Consider the following 24,267-nt stretch of genomic DNA (forward strand, 5'->3'; position numbering starts at 1 on the left):
CAGAATACCATTCAACAGCAATTCTTTAAAACTGCTGTGATTTTTCTTCTCTGTGTAAAGAAACTTCTGCAAAAACTTCAAGGAATGATGTGAATTTGTGCGCTTTTGAAAATAAATGTAGAGACAGAGATTTTCAGACACCGCAAACGAGGTATGTGATTGGCGACTTTCGCTGTCGATTTGCTTTTTTTTGCAGTTTATACCAAATATTTTCCCTTCTTATTTGAAATTAAGGGTTAGATATCAATGAAGTACCTGCACATGAATAACCTTTATATAGGGATGTTTTTCATTACCGTTAGTGGTTGTATTATCAAGTGACAAATTAAAATTTGAACGAATTTTAATGATACTTATTTATTAAAGAGTAAGTAATTTTAACAATTAATTTGATTTAATTCAATCCAAAATGTTTATTATTTGAGTTCTCCGTTTTTGCTCACTGGATTACTTATGAGAGGATTTTAAAAAGAGCATAACTAGAAATTTTGTATGAAGGGAACTCTATGGATCTCCTATATCTAAAAAAAAAAAAAATCCTACTCCATCCAGTCAACAAAATTGCCTAAAACACTGAGGTCAATCTCTAGAAAGCCAGTTGCCCTCTAAGTTCTGACCTGACACGCAATGTTTCCATTCTAGTTTGTACAGCACTGAAAGATTTAAATGCCCATCCTAAAATCTTCGAAAGTATAGCCCAAAAACTTGTAAAAGAATGCAGCCTTCCAATTACTCGTACGTACAATAGTCGTACGCAACAGGAAGTTGTGTTGCATACCCGCCCTTTTCGCGGCGCGGGGTTGTTGCCCAATTTGTGGTCGACGGCCTTGTTTTGAATGAAAGGCAGAAGAGTCGTTGTCATTGGCCAGCCTCACGTTGGAGGGGCGGACCTTGCTGCATTCCATTTGCCGCGAGACAAAGCAGTGCTCACTTTGTTACCACCGCGTTTGGATGAAACGAGAAATATTTCAGTGAAATGAGCTTTCCTTCAATTTCCCTTTGGAATCACTTTGTTTTAATCGTTGGACAAGTTTGATTGTGCTTCCCTTCATACGACGAGTGCACCAAGGAAAGAAAGGAGCAGCGCGGATGTATCTGCATGCACGGGAACTACTTTTTCTTGTGCCAAGAGTCCCGGAATCAGCCGTTGGTTTGAATGTACGGTAATCGCGGCCGCGGAACGTTTTGTTTGTAGTGTCGGGTGCGATTTTGTGTCGTTTTTCAATGATATTAAACGGAATTAAGTGCGAAAATGTGAAAATTATGTGCATGTGACTACTTGTGAAATGATTTTGTTTATTTTATGAGTGTAGTTCCCCGCAAATTTGGATTAATGTGGTTTTACAAGAGCTGAACCGTCGCATTCAAACCATGAAGCGACCTGTGGATTACCTGCTGTCCCTCATTCTATTCTGCTTATTCTCAACGGTCGTAGAAGGTTTGTACTTTGATTGGAATTATCGTTATTCGTTATTCTACTTTTTCATGTACCCGGAGCAATAATTTTCAATCAGTCTTTAATTTTTCCCTTCAATTCAGCGAGATTTCTCAACCTGTTGAATTAGATTTGGCCGTGCGTCCTTTCCTTTGGTCCCTTTAACCTCCCCTGCATTTTTTCACCAATGGCCCCATTTTGCCTTCCTTCGTCGTAGGTATTTTGTCTTTTTTTTGTCTCTATTGACCTGAATCCAACATCCAATGCTTAGGAGTGTTAAATTTTCCATCCTTCCGAAGTTTTCCACGAGTTAACTACATTGAATGGTATCAACCCTCTGTTCAAAGCTTTAATCTTGCACTGGCCTCAAACCTTCATCTCACGTTTTCATCGCAGGTATTCAACAATTTTTGAAATTGATGTAGTATTTGAAGTAATCATAATTATCTACAATGTGGTTTTAAACTTTCCTCAAGTCTGTTTTGGCCACTGGATATTATTCTTTCCATTTAGGTACCTATTTTGGATTCTGTCCGGGTACAGACACCACTTTTCCCCCTCTAATTCAAGGAAGCAGGACGGTTATCATTACCAAATTCGTGTGCCTTCTAGGTTGAAGAAACTTTTTCCTGTAAGATGTACTTTTCTGTGAATCTGGTTCCTTGCCCTTATCCTCCTATCTACCTACTACATTTATCTCATTGATAAAAGCTACGTGAAAGCCACTGTGGTTTAATCATAAGCTGTTCCTTTGAATTACATTCAATGGCAAATTTCTTTTCTTTCCAACTTCCTCAGTCCATACCTGGACTGGATAGGGCCTTTGCCATGTGTAAACAACTCATGGATAAGGGGAGGAGCAGGGAACCTTTGCACTGTGCAGTATGAATGCGAGTGCTCAAAGTCCGTTGCTGAGGTGTTGATCTGTAATGCTATGGGCAGTTCTGATAAGGAATTTACCTAAAGGTTGAAACTTCATTTCTGTTTTATGTTTCACAAGTGAAGCTGTTTGCTCTCAAGATCTTCAATTCTGATGAGCATTGTTCCAAATAGGGCTGTAGTAGAAAGGTGATTCACATGCTTGTTGATTATTCAGCTTAGTGTTTGAAATTTTTGTCCTGTTGATTATAAGACAAGACCCTTTTGCAACTTCTCATAGGTCGCCTTACCAAAGGATTGTAAACAAAGCAAGGGTCAAGAATGGCAATTAAAGAACACTGACCCCAGTATACTTGAATTTTTTATTGATGTCAGCTTAGGATGATTGCTTCTATGGTGGCAAAAGTGAGATGATTCCCCCTTAGAATCTCGATACCTTTCTCAGGTCCTTCTGTTTTGAAAGTGCTCGGATGAAAAATTAGGTGCACAAATCCAGTCCAGACTAATAAGGATGTGAGACCCCTAGACTTTGGAAGGAGAGGGGGTGTAACCATAATTTGGGAGCTTGTAGTACTTCATATGAGATGTTGATTGCCCTATCTGTGATTTTGTTGCCAATGTTTTTGTTAAAATGAGCTCTAAAAACGAAGACTTTTTAGGTTGAGGAAGGGTTAAAGTACTCCTGCCAGTTTAAAATCAATCTCAGAAATTCAAATCCTCCATTGCATCACTTACTTCCATGATGCGCATCTAAAGCATTAACTCTTTATACTTTGGTGCTTCCACAATCCTATCGTATCTTCTCTGCGTAATATGAACAAGTCTAAAGGGCAGTTTCCTCCATAGAGGATAGATTTTTCTGTAGCCACTCCATTCAAGGCATATACTTACTCAAGCCTTTTTAAGCACAAGGAAATCCTGCAATCAGTCTCAATGTAATCAATTTACTTAATCACCCTTTCATTGTGTCTGGAGGACCTCATCTCTCAAGTTCTTTGACCTGGAGGAAGGACAGAATGGACAAATGTCTCATCGAATGATGGCATCATTCAACAGAAATTTCTCTGTGCTAATGGGGCAAGTGATTCTTAATGCGTTTTAAGTTAATGTGACTTTTGTCTATTCTCTTCTTTCCCCAGTTGAACTTAGGATGGATAAAGTACTCCTGTAATTCGAAATGTATCACATTCCATCTTCAATCAAGTGCATACTTTCATAAGTGAAGTGATTTTTGATACATGAATTCTATCATAAAGATCAAGTGTGTATTATCTCATAAGATTAGTGGCATACCTAAGTATATTCTGCTATTAAAGTGGAGAAGAACTGAGACTAAATATGGTGAATGATGAAATACTACAATTCGTTTCCGAACCTTTAGGACGGTTTCAATGCTTTTTGTGGCATTTTTTTTTCGTATTGGTTACCTCTCCTTTTTACTTCAAGAAATGGGAGGTACCGGAGCCCTCAAGCACAGAAACTTTGGCTGCATCCAGTCGTGATTCACAGAAGCTGGCAACACTGTTTTTTCTTCATTTAAATTCATGTGGAACAATTTATTTCAGGTGGTTGGATCGATATTTTTAATGGGAGTAAACGGGATAAACAGTGTTGCCAATTTGAGAGGATCGGCACTCGCGTCATTTTTCTTTACCTCGCGTTTAAGTCTCTGAGCCAGCCCAGCTTTCTCAAATCCACTTCTCGCTTAACTTAGATCCTGAATAGGAAAACCTATCGAAAGCGAATTTTTTGCATTCTATAGACTAGAATTCTGTTTCCTAGAGCATAGAATTTCCAACTCAGCAAGGATTCCTGCTAAGACAATAAGTATGTAAACCAACGAATGTGCTGATCGGTACTAAACGTCCGAGTGTCAAGGACATTGCAATATTGAGTCTTCTCGCCCATTGTTTTCGACTTCTGAATTGAGCCGGGTCAATACTCAGAAGTCTCTCGTAGGATCCATGTCCGTCACTCCTCCCTCCCCCCCCCCCCCTCTCGCTAGGATCCTGACGTCGTCAGAACAGTTAGTTTCGAAAAGTGCTCAACTCTGGAAAAGAAATTTCACGGAACGGAAAACACTGAAGTATGCCGAAAATTTTTGGATGAATGAAAAATGCCAAAACTGTTTATCATTTTCCCACGACAGCCTCTCAGCCAAAAGTATGCAATTTTTCGGTCCTATTGAGTGCTATTGGAACACTGGAAAAAAAAAACACATTGGATCTAGAGTCCAGACTCTAGAAAATATTGACAAGAAAAAATACTTATGATTCAATCGGATTTTTGCTTGAATCAAAATGAAATCCGCTTAAATTAAGAGGCTTGGTTCTTGATTTAAGCAAAAATCCGATTGAATCAAGAGTATATTTTCTTGTCAATGTTTTAAAGAGTCTGGACTCTAGCTCCAATGTGTTTTTTTTTTTTTTTCTTTCTTTCTTTTTTCCAGTGTATATACAGGTTCCCTCGCGCGGGTTGCCGTTAGTAAGTCTATCACTGTATCACTTACCTCCTTTATCCATTGCAACCACCCGCTTCCACCAATGAGATCGCTCTATTTTCAGTTTGTCTTCATCGTCTCTCGCTTTGTCTATGAATTTCTACAATCAGCCCGCCGTGTTTGTTGTGAGGCAGAGATCGTGGCGCATCACTGGAAGCACGCACTGGGCCAATAGCTATGTTTATGCGAGCCTCTTAACCTAACTTCAATCGAAACCTGAGTTTGAAACCAAGGTTCAAATCACGGCATAAACGATACGGAACTAACGAAATGTAGGTTTCCGAAATTTGTGTTTGAAACCTTATTTTACACTAAAGACTAGGTTTTCGCACTCCGCATAAACGAACCGGAGGTTGAAATTAGTTGAAATTCGACTTCAAATGCGATTTTCAGGTGCGCGATCGGCAATATGGCGGATTTATTATCATACCGTTCGTAAACAACTGGTGCTTATCCCACGATTTAGCTTTAATTTTGCCATTATTCAACATTTTTTACAATCATAATTTTACTATAATTGTTGCTTAAGCACTTTTACGTGATTCCTTCAGTTATATGTGGCTTACTTATCCTTATTTAGCTAAACGTAGGACGTTATTTTCTAGTGAAGGTGTTTAGTGTCAGATGGAATCCAGGCTTATTACTGCTTTTTCAGATTATTCTTGCAACTCTAATCAACATTTTATGACTACAGAAGCAAAGCAAGCAAAGAGCTTTACAGGCTACAATTGAGTAATCGCCTTACCCACCAGTTCATCATCTGCGGAGAACTTTTTTACTGCATCCGCACGATTTGCCTAGGATTTCAAGATAAGGCACCCTGCTTCCCTTTAAGTAGTGCACCGAATTTTTTCATTTCAATCTACCGATTAAATCTAAAATCTGATCCAATCAGAGCTGCATAGCTCTTGAATTTGTGTGTTATCCGTGTACGTATTTCCTGATTGTCCTACTGGAAGTGTGACTCCAGCCACAACCGTGACCTGCTGACTTATTTCTTTGATCCAATCTCTAGTAAATGATGACTCAAATTCTGAAGCCATCATTTATTGAAACTAGTTCAAAGTTATTGCTCCAAAGTATCGTCACTCTTCTCATACTGATGCAGAAGGAAGGAGATTCTTCGGTGAGTGCTCTGTGATCCAAGATTTTCAATTTGAGATAAGAATAAGGTTATTATTGAAGCGTGTAACAATTTTTGGTCGTTGAACCACTTGTCATAATTGAGCTTTGGCGTTAGAGATGCATCAACTGTGGAAAGGGGCTCTGCCTGTGCAAAAATATCTTGTGACAGCAGTGAATGTTAGTAAATGCGCTTTACAGATAGACTGAGAGCTCCAGTTAATTAAGGCACTTTTTCAGTGACTGCGGCGCGGCGCAGCGCGAGGGCTTCTTCCCAGCGCAACGCTGCCCTCCTTAGACACAACCGCGTATGTACATAGATTTGCCATTTTACTTACGATGTTCTCGCAGAGCACGGCGGAACGTCAGCGCGAACCTTGCCTCGCTCGTTGCTGCGCCTGCAACCAGTTCGTTTAACCAACGCCCGCCTTGTCGCACGGTGAACCCGGCCTGAAGGAGTTGTATTCCGTACAGTACGCAGGCATAGAGTATACATAGAGTTCATACCAGAGGGGCCCTAAAAAGTAACTACGCAAGTCTGGTCGTAATTCTCTACCCCCTTTTTTAAGACCCGGTGAGGCAAGCTCAGACCTCCCTCCTCTTGTAGAAGTTTCGCACGTTATTCTTAAACGGCTCCCAGGATTTTTGAATTTCATTCGGAGCAAATTTTAATGGATATGTTTGCTCTGAATTAAGTACTCTTTTTCCATGCGAATGATTCATTTCTCTCTCGATACTATAAAATCCTCAGAATCGGTTTCTCCTTCACCAGGTTTTTAAGAGCCCCTTTGAAAACCTGCAGTCGATGAACCAACTAGAGAGCGGCATAGCGGGCTGATTATTGAAATTTACAGAGAAAGCTCAGACAGACAAGGAAGACAAACTGAATATAAAGCGATCTTGTCGGTGGAAGTGGGTGGTTCCAAAAGACAAATGAGTTAAGTAATAGACTAACTAACGGCAACCCTCAAGAGTTCCCACAGTTAGTCAATTACAACCACCCCTTTCAATCCACAGGATCGCTCCATGTTCCGTATGTCTTTTTTTGTCTATCGCTTTGTCTATCAATCTCAATAATCAGCCCGCAGAAATGACAAGTGGATATACTGAACTTATGGACAGAGCATCTCGACTTTGGACGGATTTGACATTTTTTCCGGTACTTTTCTCAACCAGCATAAGACGATTGGTTACACGGGTATTTTGCCGAAGTAAGCATTCAAGTTAAGTTACCGCAATACCTTTCTGGATTTTTGAATCGTCGGACCGCATGATTTTTCCTTGTACATAAAACAACCGGTGAATCCGTTCCTTACTCCAGCTTCAAGAAATGTATAAGCGTCGTCTCTTGGCAGTCTGTCAATGTATGTCGCGTGACGGAATGTTTCTTTTGCCCCCGGGTCTGAATCTTCTTCGGATTTCCGAGCGGAGTGTTCAATCACCTATCTTGCTCTTTTCTCGACCGTCGAGTAATTACTGCCTTCCCGCACAGATACCTTTCGAGACTCGTGCGCCAACGCATATGCAGATGAACTGAAATTGCCTCAGCGCTAAAACTTCAAAATCCTGGAATCTCCGGTCAGGAGGTCTCCCGCGTCGCACTATAGACTCATTTAGTGACTACGTCATTGGATATAATATCGAACTCTTGGTTCATATCAAAACAAACTACATAACCTCGTATACCTATTCTTCGTGAGTTAATTGTGTTAATTTATCACAATTTAGCCATTGACCGGTCATGAATCGATTGAGGATTCATTAAACACGAGAAATTTCGATTGTAAGAAACATTTGGACGCATTTCATCACCCTGGCGCAAAGAGCGTGAATCGGAAACAAATGTATTCCAGTCAATCTAGCCAAAAAAAGGGTCTAACCTCGGACAAATTAGCACAAACTTCTCTTGTGTTTTAAAGCGCTCCAAAACATGTCTAGAGCCCCCAAAAAAAAGTTTACCATTAGCCCCCCTCGGGAACACAGTCAAAATTGCGTATGACAAAATGGCGGCCGTCTGAAATAACGGATAAATTGATTGTTGACTTCGTCACCGTTTTCCCGATTTTGCGTGATTCTAGTGCATCCAGTGAAAAAAATCATTCCTGTCGTTTTTTTAGAGTATAAAATTCTGCTCACGAATATATATTAGTTTTTTTAATTTTGACTTGTTGGTGCCGAGCTACGAGGTCAGACACCGAAAAAAAAGACTAGAATTTTCTTGAAATTTCAAGTTTGGTTTGTAACTTTTAAGATACAGCAATGAAAGAATTTTTTCTCTCAAAACTGTTGGTACCATTGGAAAGAGCATGAAATTTTCTTTTGAAAACACATATTACATCAAAATTTAACTGAAGGTTAAAGACCTTTATAGGGCCTTTATGGAATGGTGTCAAATTTGACATTTTTTACTTTTTGTAAATTTTGGCTGGAATTTCGATCAGTGTGAACCTTTTTCCCGAATATTCGACTATTTTTGAAATAAATGTTGTTATTAATTTGATAGCCATGGTACATAGTAAAGGGAGAAGCACTTAGAGGGATGGTGGACCCGGGGGGGGGGGGGGGGGGCTTATCTGATTCGTTCACCGTTTAGACTATCGCAGTTAAAGATTCTAAGAAAAAAACTGCAAAACACCTATTTGTCGGCAGATTTTCATGAAATTTGGTGTATCCCAGTATATCGACCTAGGAAATTCGAATTTGACGTTACTTTCAGTCTGAATCAAAATTCAAGATGGCGGAAAAGAAGATGGCGGCAGTAATTTGTTAGATACCTGTTTATCGACTGATTTGCATGAAACTTAGTAAAACCCTATATTTTGACCTAGAGAATTTGAATTCGGTGTTGGTTCTAACCAGAATTGAAATCAAAGATGGCGGGAAGAAGGTGGTGGCCATAATTTTTAAAAATTAAAGATGGCGCCCATAATTTGGAAACTACTTGTTTATCGCCGGATTTTCATGAAACTCAGTATACCCTGGTATTTTGACCTGTACATTTTGAATTTGATATTAATTGTAGTCAAAATCAAAATTCAAGATGTCGGCAAGAAGATGGCGGAAAAAAGATGGCGGCCTTAATTTGTAACATACCTGTTTATCGACTTATTTTTAAAAGTAAGGAAGAAGTTGCACAATTTTGAAAACGCTGTAATCGCGCTGGTTTCTTTTTGCTACACGCGATCCAATTGTGAACTGGTCACCTGATGAGAGTAGTAAACGCAAGCGAGAGTAGCCAAATGCAACTCATATGGAGGAGAACGAGTGCGATGTCAGTCTCTTGACAATTGAGCTGTTTCGTAAATAAACCGTTTAATTTAATATTAGAAGTGCAGTTCTTACAGTGTAGATAGCAGGAATACTTAAAAAATTCGTAGGAATGAGAAAAATATGCTTGAGGCGTATTAAAAAATTGCCGCCGGCGGGAGTTGAACTCGGGTCTCCCAAATAGGAGACGAGCGCACTGACCGATACTCCAACGAGCTCACAAAGAGTTAGGCGTAAGATTGTTCATTATACATCCGGGATATGAAATGCGCGCGTCAAGCAGCAGTGAGTGGCAAGCAAAACTTGTCATTCCAAATATGTTCGAACAGTTTAAAATGATTTGGGTTCTTACAAATCACATTACCGCGAAAATTCTTTTAAAAATGCTCTCATAAGCTGAGGATGACACGCACTATTTTACCTCATCGAAGAATACCTACTCTCTAAGATGCAACAAAATTATAAAGGCAATTCCAGAGAAAACGGCCTTTTAAACTTTCATACCCAAGTTGTTTTGAAAATTTACTTCCTCACAATATGTCATTACTTTAAGTTCTTAGTTGAGATTCAAAGCCAACGAGTTCTCGAAAACCCTTACCTATTCTCTTTTACTAAGCATCAGAATCGATTCATTGTTTCCCTGTTGCATTGATAGATTGATTGATAATCCGGTGGAGGAAAGAGAGGGGAATTTTTCATTCTTACATCAGTTAAGCAATTTCGGAAAGGACTATTTGAATTACTAATTATCTTCATTTTCCGCTTCCTTTTTGCTATCATGTTTCATTGATTTACAATTGGCTTTAGCAACAGGTTTCCTGATCTCGGTGAACCAGATCTCACATCTTATTTAGTAAACAACACAGGCAAGCAGGCCCGCATAGTGTTTGTTAACTTTTGAATCCTGACGTAGCCACTAAATTAGTTCATTAGTTTAGGTTGGCGATAGTCGGAAGAAAGGAAATTGAGGAAAATTCAAGAAATGCCGGAAGTCGGGGAATGTTTTAACCTAATTGCGAAAAGACTGAAAATTTGAAAAAACTGAAAATCTGGAAAAATATAAATGATGTCCGCTCACCTTCTAAGTATAGGTAGTACCTAGACAGAGAAATGATTTTTAGTGATAATTGCAATTTTAGTCAATATCGGATCATTAGGTAATACCTGGAGAAAAAATCTTCACGTGTCTTTCATCAAGAGTAAAATTACGCAAAGATTGTATACTTTTAGTTCTATACATGCCAAGTGTCGATGTAAAAAGTAAGGTAATTTTGATTATTGTGGCGAGGGAAAACCTGAAAAAATCTGAGAATTTTCTCTCCGGCAAGTCTATGACACTGAAAAAATCTTCTTGAGATATTATTTTGACAGCGTCGTTTATTGCCGACAAATATTGGTTTTTTGTGTTAAATCCCTGCGGAATTAACTAAATGTCAATCTTGTTGAGCTAAAGAAACGTTGTTTTGTTCTAATTTTTAACTTGAACTTAACGAGAGCCAAACAGTGTTTCTTTAACTTAAAAAAACTGACTTTTAAGTCCAAAAAATATCTCAAGAAAAATTCGTTTCGGTGAAACATTAAACTTTGGTTGTTGTAAGAGGACATTATTCCTCGAGTTGGACTACTTGCCACCTGACCTCGTCCTCGCATGCAAATCGACCAGAGGAAAGCGATCGGTGGTGTAAATAAATTGACAACGCTGGCGCAGGCGCGGAGCATGGCATTGGGCAAGGAGTAATTGACAGGTACAACAGCCCACAGCCAGGTCATTTTTCTCGCGAGACTCCTCGTGTCAGAAGAGGGCCGCCATTAAGGCCTGAACTTCTAAAGATTTCCCTGAGCTTTGCCGTGGATTATACGCACGCAACGAGTATTATGCTCGCAAAATATTCGACTCCACTTCGCTTTTGAACCGTGCGTCACAATTGCACACAGCATCACGAGTTGCAATGCTTTCTCCGTCTCATTTTTCGCAGAGTTGTCCGTGGACAGAGTTTAGCGCCAACGAGCCAAGTCTGTGGGTCACGCTCACAACAGCAAGTACCTATTTGTATTTGGACCGCGTTTAGCAGAAAGGAACCAAGCCGCACCAGCTCTTGCAAAATTTAACTGAGCGATTTCATTTTTTACAAGAGATTGTCTGTGCGGCCTTTTTCGAAAATTCTAATGAAGTTGTGCAGAAAATTTACCGAAATCGGCACAAAAATCCGCTTATTCGTTGTTTTGTAAAACATCAAATTGGCAATACCTAGCTGATGTGGCTTGGTTCCTTTCTGCTTAACGCAGTCCATTTGTAAATCGATGGTGACCTCATAATGTTACAACTCAGAATTCTGAGTATTGCGTTAAAAACTCCTTTATACTGATCAAAATAGGTTTTATTTACTATTCTGAACTCGCTTTAAAGTTTTAGGAGCCTTTACAATCGAATCGGCGTATGCGAAAACGTCCGATGTCGAACACAGTGTTTCAGAATTTAAGTGGAAGATTTCTTTGTAGCTTAAAGACACAAGATGGTTTTAAGACGTTAGGAATGTAGAACAATTTTATAAAGAATCCCCTAAGTATAATTAAACGGCTACAAAAGAGATCGATCTTACTCATCAGTGTCATGGGGCAAAGGAAACCACTGCAATTGTCAGTTAGATCGAAAACACACAATCGGTACTCGACAATCGAACTTTCATCAAGACGGTCAATAACAAGGTATTGAAGTTAGCGCCACTGTTCAAACTTGGACTTAAAAGCGAAAGTGCTCGTCTTGATTCAAAGAATCTTTTCTTCGACTAATTTCTTCATTCTACTGTGCAGTTTTGTTTTGTTCATGACTATATTCATTATTCAGAGTTGGTGTGTTTCGTGCTCACTGTTCAATTATGAAACCCTGTATTGGACAACGGACGTTTTCACATGAGTCGATTCAACTAGCCCATTAAGCTCAATTTTTAAGGGTCATCAACAATTTTTAGGAGCCAAATAAAATTGCTGCATACTTGATTATGTATCACAGCACATTTATCGTCGGTGTACCGGGGGAAATACTTGTTGCGCTCAGGAAGTAACTTATTATGCGGGTTACCGAAGTAGGAAAAGGAGAGAAAGACTCGTATTCGGCTTGGTCGATTCGGATAGCACACCCCTGGCTCGACGCAAGACTCGTTCGAATCTTAACGGCATCGCGTGGCATTCAACCCCTTTGCGCCTGGTAACGGCGAGCGGCGAGTTACCACCCTTGGAAGTAGGTTCGGCAGCAGGTGACGAGGCCTCGAAGACGCCCCTCATGGTCCCTCCGCTCCGGATCCGTGCTTTAACCCCCTCGGCCCCGAGCCTCAACAGATTTTCGATCAGCGTGCATGTCGCGTGGATTCAACAAGTGGTCCTGGCCTACCGAGGCGATGAGGTCGCTATGGCAACCACCACCGCGACGACAGATGCTACTTCTTCCGCTCCTCGCCCCCCCCCCCCCCCCCCTCCTTCGGCTGTACACGCTTGATATTCTTCAAATCTCGACGGAGCCCGTGGGTGCTCGACGCTTCGGCCCGGCTCCTCGAGACACTAATAATGTAACGTTGCCGGCTTCATGGTATCCTTATGGGGAGAGTATTGACTCAGTAACTCAGTACCCCAGAGCCAAAGAGCACCCAACTCCATTTTAGTCTTTTCGAGTTGTCAGAAGAAAACCGCACTGGAAAAAAAGAAGAAAGAAAAAAAAAAAAAAAAAAAAAAAAACACATTGGATCTAGAGTCCAGACTCTTGAAAACATTGACAAGAAAAAGAACTCTTGATTCAATCAGATTTAAGCTTAAATCAAAAGGAAATCCGCTCAAATTATGAGGCTTGGTTCTTGATTCAAGCTTATTTCTGATTGAATCAAGAGTATTTTTTCTTGTCGATGTTTTTAAGAGTCTGGACTCCAGATCCAATGTGTTTTTTTTCCAGTGAGGTAAACTATTTCAAATCCCAACCTTAGAGTCGGACTTCATTTTGCATCGTAGAAACAATATTTCTGATTAATTTTAGAAACAGCAGAAATAATATGGACCGCGTTAAACAGACAAGAACCAAGCCACATCAGTAATTGCCATTTAATTGGGCAATGAATTTTTTTACATGAAAACGACCGCGTGGATTTGTGTGCAAATTTCAGCAAATTTTTTACAAAGTTCGAAAAGCTCCTTAACATTTTCAAAGGAATCTGCACAAACGTTCACTTGTAAAAAAAGAGGTGTGTGAAAAAACGGCCAAAAATGCCTCAAGGCATTTTCGAATTTTGATCACTTGGGGTGATACAGTAGCTTTCGAGACACCCAAAACCGGTCGCCGTTTTGCTTAGAAGCGCCGGGTTGCGACGTTGCCATTTTTTAAAGTGGAAACCTTTAAAAATTCATATCTCCGCCGCATCTCAACCGATTTCAATGAACTTTTTTTTAAAATGTTCCTCTTAAATAGAGCTTTCTAGTGATGTATAGTTTCTTGGGGTTTACTTGGCTTTAAGTGGCACTTACGCGGTTTTAGCAGTTTTTGATAGACACAAAAATTTAGTTTTTATTTTGCCACGATCGTGGAATCGACGGAATCTAAACAAAAACCAGTCTAAATGAAAGTTCAGATTCTCACCTTTCTAACGAGCACAAGATCATCCCGGGGAAACGTTTAGTTCCCGAGATATGACCGCTCAAAGTTGGTCACATGCGCTTTTGCGCAATGTGAATGCGTGTTATCACTGAGTCATTCGCGAACTAGGGGTCCCTTACGTTCAATTTACGTTGAAATAATTACACAGAGCAGTAAGGTGTACAACACGAGCCGTATTTTCACCTTCGGCTGCCGATGTGCGACGTTGCCATTTTTTGAAGTGAAAACTCTTAAAGATGCATAATTCCGCTGCATTTCAACCGATTTCAATGAACTTTTTTTTAAAATGTTCCTCTTAAATAGAGCTATCTAATGGCATTTAGGTTTCTGGATTTTATTTACCTTAGGGAGGCACTTAGGTCGTTTATATGGTTCTTTGCAGAGATTTTTCATACAAAAAATAGTGTTGCTATTTATATTTTTTTTTCTCGGCGGATTGTGGGAGGGTTTAAAATGGCAAAATTTAAAAGAAAGAACTTTTAAAAAAAGGGATTCTTTTAAGCACTATTCTTACGTGTACAAATATTGAAAGCGACGCTCTCATTGTACAGGAGAAGGTGGTGTTGCTAATTTACCAAGATTTTTACATTATACTTTAAGCGATGGTGATCTTCCGATCTAGTTTGAATGTTAAAAAAAATCGGGGGAAATACCTACAGACCCCCTCCTGAAAAAAAAGAAAAAAAAAATAGCAACACTATTTTTTGTATGAAAAATCTCTGCAAAGAACCATATAAACGACCTAAGTGCCTCCCTAAGGTAAATAAAATCCAGAAACCTAAATGCCATTAGATAGCTCTATTTAAGAGGAACATTTTAAAAAAAAGTTCATTGAAATCGGTTGAAATGCAGCGGAATTATGCATCTTTAAGAGTTTTCACTTCAAAAAATGGCAACGTCGCACATCGGCAGCCGAAGGTGAAAATACGGCTCGTGTTGTACACCTTACTGCTCTGTGTAATTATTTCAACGTAAATTGAACGTAAGGGACCCCTAGTTCGCGAATGACTCAGTGATAACACGCATTCACATTGCGCAAAAGCGCATGTGACCAACTTTGAGCGGTCATATCTCGGGAACTAAACGTTTCCCCGGGATGATCTTGTGCTCGTTAGAAAGGTGAGAATCTGAACTTTCATTTAGACTGGTTTTTGTTTAGATTCCGTCGATTCCACGATCGTGGCAAAATAAAAACTAAATTTTTGTGTCTATCAAAAACTGCTAAAACCGCGTAAGTGCCACTTAAAGCCAAGTAAACCCCAAGAAACTATACATCACTAGAAAGCTCTATTTAAGAGGAACATTTTAAAAAAAAGTTCATTGAAATCGGTTGAGATGCGGCGGAGATATGAATTTTTAAAGGTTTCCACTTTAAAAAATGGCAACGTCGCAACCCGGCGCTTCTAAGCAAAACGGCGACCGGTTTTGGGTGTCTCGAAAGCTACTGTATCACCCCAAGTGATCAAAATTCGAAAATGCCTTGAGGCATTTTTGGCCGTTTTTTCACACACCTCTTTAATCGCCCACGGCAAAAGCTGATATGGCTTGGTTCATTTCTGCTAAACACGGCCCATATTAATTTCACTGTTTCTGAAGTTGATGAGGAAGATTGTTTCAATAATGCTAAATGAAGTCCTACTCTAAGGTTGGGATTTGAAATTAGTTTCCATCGGCAGACGGACATGTGCTTTTATGAATGAGTCAAGAACAGTAGTTTTTTCACTTGAAAATGAGGTTTAATACTGGTCTCTGTTTCTCCATTACAGTCCGTACATCAAATGCTAAATCAATAATCATTTAAAAATAATAATTGGCGCTCACAAAGTCTCAAAGAAGCCGTGCTTTTCGAGCTTGTGTACGAGGAAGCATCACTCGGCGATCTCGATGGGTTCACGGAGACTGGTTTTATGACGCGGCGAGACGGGCGGCATGACAGATGAGAGAAAGAGATCGTCGGGGCCCGTCTTTATCCATGTGTGTTTTGGGCCAACAGAAAATCACCCTCTCGCATTATCACGAACTCACAGTTGCAGCTGTTTCAGCAAATCCTATCGCATTCACCCTCCCTCGCCCGACCCCTCACCCCTCCCCGCTCCCTCCGCGACTACCTGTTTCCTTTGGTTCCTTCGGTGGTATATTTTTTTCTTCCTTATATTCACGCTCATCGCTCAGGTTCCATATTCATATGCACCGTTGCCGAGTCTCTCCCATATTGAAACCAGAGCTAGTTCTGGAAGGCCCTCTCCACGAATGAACTTCAGACACATCGATTATTCCAACTTCTTTCAATCGGGTTGCCACAGTCAGGGAAAACCGTGAAACGTAAGGAATTAAAGTCAGAGATAACCGGGAAATGTCCAGGAAAATTTGTTACATCACCTTCATTTGCTTTCTAGAATGGGTTTGAGGTTTCGAACAACAAATTCGCTGAAAACTATTTTCAATTATGCCGTCTGAACACCGTACATCTTCCATTGACAGGTAATTTCACCAAATGTGTCCGGGAAATCAGGGAAATTTCTGTGAATTTCATTTTCTAATTTCCGTGGCAACCCTGATTCAAGGTTTCCCAAGTCAGGAAAAACAGGTGAAACAGGGAAATGACTGGGAATTTCAAAAGGAAGGATAACCAAGAAAATTGCTCTAATTTCAGGAAAAATCATCTAAGAGTTGAGGGAAATGGTTTATTAACCTTTAATTGAGGGGCATGGAGGACAAGGCGCTTAAGTGCAGGTTTTGGAAAAGTTGAGATAGAAATGATTTTAAGTAAGACTTGTCTCAATGCATATTCTGCGATAAATTCGCTCCCGAATTTCAATTTTTAAGCATTAATGTGTCAGTTTGAACTTTATTTCCGCCGTAAGGATCTATGTAGTTTCGAAACTTCAAACACGTATTTTTCGAAATAGCAAAAACTGCACTTTGGCGCCTTGTCGTTCAAGTGCCAAAATCTGTCGAATCCTTCTTGCTTCGAATGCATTACGGAACTTAAATACCGAGTCAGTTTGAAATTATTTTACGTCAAAAACGCATGGCTGTCCCCTACCGAAAGTGACCCTAATAAGGCCGGGATTTGATCCGAAAAGTCACGAATTACTTTCGGCAGACCGCCGGACTAACCTCTCATTTAGCGGAGACAGAAGTATTCCATTTAGTCGCCCGCCAGTTACCGTAATCATCCATCTGCAGATCAAGGGAGCCGTACCGCTGAAGATGAAGGCAGCAGATTTAGGTCAGATGATACTGGAAATCAGCGCACGTCCGGAAAATATAATGAGTGACTTTAAATCGCGGTAGCTGAGTAAGTGAAGATCGTCTGCCTTTGTAATAAGAGAAGTGAAAGTTTCAGCGGCCGTGCGTTTGTGTTTGGTTTAAGCAGTTCAGAGGTGCCATGAAATGGGTACCTCGGTAAGGTAAATTCTTGGTTCGTGGAAACATCGAAGTTAGCCCAAAGGACCCAGCATTTAAAAGCGTGAATAGGTCCCCTTCTAGCATTATCTGTTCGAAAAAAAAAAGAAGTTGTAAATTTTGAAGGAAAAGCTCTGAAAAAATGTTAACATATATGAGCCTGAAAATCTGTTTTGTTCTGTTTTACGTCAGATGCCATGTTGCACTTTACTTATTTATTTTAAGTTCCTAGTAAAATTAACAAAATGTGACGAAATATTTTAGATTTTTATTTTGTTTATTTTGCAGTTTATTTTATGTTCAGCATCAATACGCACAAGGAAATAAACTTAATAAAATTTTGATGCTGATCTCTTTTCATGTCTTTGCTTACGTACCTACAGTTTACGTAAAGGAAGAATACAGATGGTTCTTAATTCGTTCATTTTAAGATCTTTATTTTACTTCTTTTAACAGGCAGTGCCACTACCTAGGGTCGTTTTTTGGAGCTAAAACTCCCAGGTTTACCCCTCCCCCAATCCTGTGCCAAGCTGTGTCCATGGGAATCAAAAAAATATTTTTCATCCAATCCTTTGAATTAATTTAAATAAAAAATAATTCAAATGTTTAGAAGTCGAGTACTAAAAATGAATTTTGATGAAGGTGTTAAAGCTGAATTGAGTTGATAATTCTAAATTGAAAAATATTTAAATCCATCGTCTCTCCGGAAGGGAGAGCAAAATTTTCGCCACGGGAACTCGCTTCTTCCAAAAATTAATGATTATAACTGTGAGGGATATTTGGTTTTTTCTGTTAGCATTATATCTGTTCTCTCGGCTGTTGTATTTTTTAAATGTTTTGAAGTTGCTATACTTTCTTATTTTGTACAAATATCAATGATATTGTTCTCTTTTTTCTGTGTGTCCCAGGTTTCGTGTCATGCTCCCCAAATCCTTGCAAAAAAGGAGGGACATGCGTCTCAACACCAAGAGGCGAATCCTACTGCAAGTGAGTACCCTTCAATTCATTTTATTAGTATAGATTTGTATTCTCGACGGTGAAACAGCAAAACTGCGTATCTCGGTTGCAGTGTTTCGAAATCTCCGTTAAGTAGTATTTTATTTTTTAAAAGAAGACCGAATCAACATGATATCTTGAAGTCTTCACAGGATATTCTTGTCAGGGTGTCTAGCATCAGGATTTCCCGATTCTATCTGGATTTGAGGTCAATTAGGATTTAATCCCGATTTCATCAGGATTGAGGAAAGATCGGTCGTGAAGTCAGAATCTGAGAAAAACACTTGTTTTCAATCCTTAGAACTTAATTCTAGAGTTCTGCTTTTGTATACTTGCGCTTATGCAAAAATTTTAATTTTTCTCCGCAAAAAATCAGGATTTGGAAAAATTATGAAATCAGGATTTAGCAGTCAAAAATCAGGATTTCCCAACATGACAAAAAACTAGACACCCTGTTTATGAAGGTACGAAAAATCGTTAAAATATTCAAAACATGTGTAGGAATACTGTAGTTTTCCAGTAATTTTCCATGTCGAAAATAAAGAATGAAAGGAAGTGTGCAACGCCACAAACCGAGCTACGCATTTCTGCACTTACACCATCAATTTGTAATACGTCCAGACAGCGCAATGTAAACAAGCTTCTTTAAGCATTAAGACTTCGAAACTGAGGAAATTTATGCGAAATCAAAGTTTTATACGTGCTATTATAATTTTTGATTTGTCATGGAACGACGGGTAGCAAGAATCATGAAAATTAGTACCACTGGAAAATTCGAGTTCATAGGTTGGCGCAGCCCTTTTGGGCCCCAAGAGGTACATGGCCTGATCAAACTTAACCTCCAAATTTTCGAGTTGTCCGTACTCTCCCCATAGAGGTACTCCTCTAGCCTTGAGGGGTCTCTAAAATCCATGTCTCAAAGCGACATAAGGCCCAATCAGAAGCATTGGCGGATCCAGCAAATTGGCAACGTTTTTCTTCTCCATTTAAACCTATGGAAATGTATCGATTTTTCAAGGGGCCAGGTGCTCCGACAAGAATCGATTATTTAACATAGGTTTAAATGGAGGGAATCCGATGTTGCCAAATTGCTGGATCCGCCTCTGATCAGAAATGTATCCTCCTGTGGCCATACTCTCCTTGTAAAGGAATTCTGCTCTCGATATGAGCGGAACCTGTTTGAATCGAGACTCCCCCGAGTGACGTCATATCTAAGGCAGTCGGTTTTAAGTGGAAGCCGGAAGGAGAGCGGGGAGGGATACCTGCCGATGACCGAGGGCGAAGGGGTTAAAGAGCCAGGAGCCGGAGTCGCGGGGGTCACAGGAGCCGCGGCCGCGGCGGCCGAAGATGAAAAATGAAAGAAGCGAGGAAAAAATCAGGGCCGAGCGTCCAGCGGCCGTCGTCGAGCCGAACCTCAAACACACGCGTTCCTTTTCGGGAAGGCAGCCCGCGGTAAAAGAAAAGGAGAGGAGGAAAAAAACCGGGAGGAAAGGCAAGAGGAAAAAAGACAGCGAGCGAGGAATTCCGAATGGCTAATGAATCGGGCGAGGTGGAGAGCGAGTCTGTGACATCATCGGGGCCCGCGTGGTGGGGGTAAAGAGAGTGCAGCGCGCGAGCCAAGTTCCCACGTCCGAGCGCCGAGCAGCGGACATCTGCCTCGAGAGTCACGCTGTTCCATTGTGAACCGGCACAACACCCCTCCCCGCGCCGCCGCCCCTCGCCGCACCGCGCCCCTCGCCACCGCGCTCTGGAGGCGCAGCGAGCAGGCAGGCAGGCAGGCGAGAGACCATCCGAAGCCGAGGCGAAACCTGGCCTACCGATCGGGCCCACCGCGGCCGCTGCACCGAGGCTTCGGATGCTTCTACACATGTTCGGTCCCATCGGCCCCCGAGAGGGTGAAAAGCACTTGGCTCCGGGGCCGCCACCGCCGCCCGCCGCCCCGCCCGCCCCGAAAAACGATTTGCATTCGCCCGGCCCAAGGCCGCCGGGTGGACCCCCGCCCACCGCACAGTGCGGTTACGCCTCGTCGTCGAGAATTAAATCCACGCATTTTCGCCCAAGAAGTTTTCGTGTACTGAGAGAATTTAGGAAGAATCTTTAGGAGGAAGTCAGGGGACTGGTCGGGCGGAGCTACCCCCGCCCAACCGTACTGGGCGCTTCTACCTCAGAATTTAATCCACGCATTTTCGCCAAAGAAGTTTTGTGTACTGAGAGATTTTAGGAAGAATCTTAGGGGAATCGGGGCTGGTCGAGGGAGCTGCCCCCGCTTACCGGAAGAAGTTGGGGGATTTCTCAATGAAACCGTGCGTTTTACCTTAGGCGGACAGAGTTCGGAGGATTTCTGACATGTTGGATGAGGATGTATTGGCGATCGGAAGGAAGAGGAAAGAAGGAGATGGAGAGAGAAAGAAGAGGAGGAGAAAAATGTAAGGGAAGAAGCAAAAGAGAAGAAAGGGATGGAGGACTGAGGAGGCAGAAGGAAAATATGGGGAAAGTTGAAAAAAATGAAGAAGACTAAGATGAGATGCACAGGAAGGGTGGAAGAGAGGAGAAGAGAAAGAATTACTACGTCTTCGTCTTTTTCTTCCTCTTCTCTGCTCCCGTATTCATTCTTTTTATTCTTCTTCTTTTACTCCTACTTTTCCCTCTACCATTCCTTTTGCCGTCCGATTTTAATCATCTTCAGCGAAAAATCCTCTTTGGATACCTCCTTTCAGCTCTATCGTAGGATTTGCGAAGAAGATTTTTTGCAAACTATGAGCTGGAATGAGGTTTAAGATGCTGTGGAATTATATTTGCCATGTTGCAGGTGGTTTGCCAAAAATGCACAGTATACCTCAAACCAGAATATAGCCAAATTTTGCCAGATTTGTCGATGTACGCTTACGCCTGCTTAGAACTTACCCTACACAGTAAAGGGTTGGTAAAGGGTCTCGGGAGGAACGCACTGTGCGGCGCGGGAATACTTGTGCAAAGCAACAAATGTCGAGGATGGCGCTCCTCGGCCTCGCAACCCGTCCACCCATGGCGACCTCCCCCCGCCCCGCCCTCCCCGTCCCTGTCCGGGTCCCCGGGCGCGGATTTATATTTTCTATTTTTTTTTATCCGTTGCACGCTCTGGGTCCCGGGCTGGGGGCTCGGCGGCGAGGCAAGTGTTTTCGTAAACAATAGTCCAATTTAGCGGGCAATAGCGGCGAGGGGCTTAATTGTGCGCGTGGATGGGATCGCGCGTCACGCGAGGGCTCCTCACGCTCGGCGGCTCCTCCTCCGTTGGGAATGCGCACTTCGCAACTCCCGACGCCGAAGAAAGTGCACGCCGCGCCCGGGCGTAGAGAGATCCCATCCAGCGGCGGCCGGCATGGCGGGTTCGGCCCCAGTCCAGATGATATCCAAGGGAGGTATTGGATCGGAGACGAATTGGACATATGGAGGAATTATATAAAGTCCCTTCATACCCAGAGTAGCGCCATGTGGAATTATTAATGTCTGATTAGCTCCCGTTTTAAGGTCGTTTTAAGGTCTGCATCCCACGTACGACTAGGAATAGGTACAGATAGAGCCATCGAAGGGTGCAAAAATTTCTCGACCGCGCGACCGGGCGGGTCGCGTGTGGAAGTAGGAAGGCCCTGAGGCGGTGTTTTGAAATGGGAGAGCCGTCAAAATTGCGCACTTATGCTTAGGGGAAGTATAGTTTCGATAAATTGCGGTAAAAATCACGTTTTTTTGCAATATTGTGGCAATTTATCTGCGCAGAGTCATAAAAAAATTATCCTTTTGAAGTTTCTGAGTGTTAAGAGGTTTTTAAAGTGGGAAGGCAATTCTGAAAATTAGGAAAGCTGCTTCCTGCATCCCTCCCTGGAGCTATTCTTAAATGAACCGATTTACAAGCTGTAAAATCTTGCGGAGGATGTGCCGATTGTTTAATCAGGTGCAGCAAAACGGTTTTGAGACCGCAGTGAGATTCCCCAAATCATCCGTATTTTCACTGATTTTTCTTCACAAGTAATACTTAGCAAGTAGATCTCGTGGTCCTCATATTAAGTTCTACAAAGTTGCACAGTTATCTCTGTATTGCCAAGCTTACATATGTCGTTGTTACAAAGAATAGTGGGCTTGTTTCTCCTGTCTTTCCGTAATCATCATCAGGCGTAATATAGTGTCGATCCCCGAAACCTCTTCGGATACTTAAGAAGGCTTCTGGTGCGAGGTCTCATAAATATCCAGTTTCCGGATGGAAGACCTCTTTAGTTCCTCGTTAAGGTGTTACGCTTCACTTATCGTATTCTGATCTCTCTTCAGATTGGAAGATGACCTTTTCGCTCCCGCTTATTAAAATCTGATTTTTACGACTTTTAACTGCATCTGCTTCTCCGTTTTCTCGGAGAAGAAAGCATAGATTCCCAAGGGAAAACGTTCATTTTTAAGGAGTTTAAAATGTTTGGACATCATTCAGGATTCATGTTGATCAACAAGTAGGGGCATCTCACTTTTGATAGGCAACACTCATCTGACACATCCGTGTCCCATTTTGATCGTGGAATCAGAACTGCGGGCTGATTATTGACATTGATAGACAAAGCGATAGACGAAGAAGATATAGGGAGTATGAAGCGATCCTATTTGTTGAAACTGGTGGTTCGTAGAGGCTAAGGGGGAAAATGATGGAAGAAATGAAGGGTCTCCTGTCTGTTACCGTTAGTTAGTCTACCCTTTACCTTCATTGTCCATTTCAACTACCCACTTTCACCAACAGGACCGCCCTTTTTTCCCTCCGTCTTTTATGCCTAACGTTTTGTCCATCGGTTTCAATAATCAACCCGCTGGAGGCAATATCTCCGTATCGATGAGTCCGGACGGATTTATAGCTTTCTTTGACGGAACTCCAGTAGCTCCCGTGGACCGGTAGCTGCCCCGCGGTTCCCTCGCCGTCGGCGGCGGCGCGGCCGGTAGACGGAGCATGACCGCACTCCCGAAGGGGGGGGGGGGGGGGGTTCGTCTCGGATGGCACCCGGGTCGAAAGGGAATCTCCCACTAATTAAACGGGAGTTAATTTCGTTTTTGCAGACGCGACTTAATGAATCCGGAGAGATGGTTCGACTCAACTCGGCTCGGTCGGCTGGCTGCTCGCTCTCCCGGCTAAACTCGAGGTGTTAAGTTGTCAAACCCCCCCTCCCCCCCCCCCGGCCCCCCGGTGACGTCACGGCGTCGTTGTCGTCGCTGAGCTGCATCGTAGCGTCGCGATGCTCACGGTGCTCGTTGAGTCATCGCGGCGGCGGCGTCGGGGCGCAGCCGGCTGTTAAAGCACCCGACCCCCCCCACCCCCCCGGGGGGGGGGGGCGGTGTAATGAAGATGAGGGCCCTTGCGGGCCCGCGAAAGCTTATTATTGTCGGTTGCGGTATCGTGATTAAACGATTGTTTAAACGGTCGACGCGGCGTCGAGTTATGAGACGGTCGAGCGTGACGCGGTGCTCGGCGGGTTGCGTCGCGGCGCGGCGACCACGCGTGATGCGCGTGGGACTCAAGCGGAAAAATGTCGGAAAATTTGAGAGAGAATTTCAAGATAACTCTGACGGTTCTCTCAGTAGTTGCAAATGAAACATGAAATTTACAAAATTTCAGACACCTGCAAATTCTCCATTTCCTTAAACATTTGGGTGAGACAAAGAGAGAGAAAAAGAAGAAGAAAATTGGTGAAAAATTCAAGTTAGGGAATTCAAATCCTACATTTCTGTGCCTACTTAGCTGCCGCGTTAGTTGAAACAACAAGTGTGAATACCTTACCTCTTGAGTTTTTAGGTATGGTGTATTAAGTTGCAAGCAAAATCCGCATAAGGGGGACGAAACTGCCAGGTTTACTTACAAAAAAGTGTGTATTTTATCTTATGAATTTTGGCAACGTCTGAATGCTCAGAAGACTTTTTTTCTCAGCATGGCAGTATGCATAAAAGCTTACTAATATCATATTTTAACGTCATCTTCGTCAACTTTCAATGCCAATAAACTGTTCATGCATCGGGGAAAAA

The 24,267-nt window shown here is 41.9% G+C and overlaps 1 protein-coding gene across 1 annotated transcript in view; it reads left to right on the forward strand.

The window, feature by feature from the left end:
- Nucleotides 1–915: 915 nt before the first annotated feature.
- LOC109032481 (uncharacterized) overlaps nucleotides 916–24,267 on the forward strand; it is a 143,601-nt gene continuing 120,249 nt past the window's right edge. Inside the window, exons 1-2 of the mRNA XM_019044636.2 lie at nucleotides 916–1,438; nucleotides 18,156–18,234. Of these exons, the coding sequence (XP_018900181.2) occupies nucleotides 1,372–1,438; nucleotides 18,156–18,234 (146 nt within the window). The 5' untranslated portion in view covers nucleotides 916–1,371. The remainder of the gene's footprint in view (nucleotides 1,439–18,155; nucleotides 18,235–24,267) is intronic.

The sequence above is a fragment of the Bemisia tabaci genome, chromosome 2, assembly GCF_918797505.1.
Source record: "Bemisia tabaci chromosome 2, PGI_BMITA_v3".
In the NCBI taxonomy this organism is placed as follows: domain Eukaryota; kingdom Metazoa; phylum Arthropoda; class Insecta; order Hemiptera; family Aleyrodidae; genus Bemisia; species Bemisia tabaci.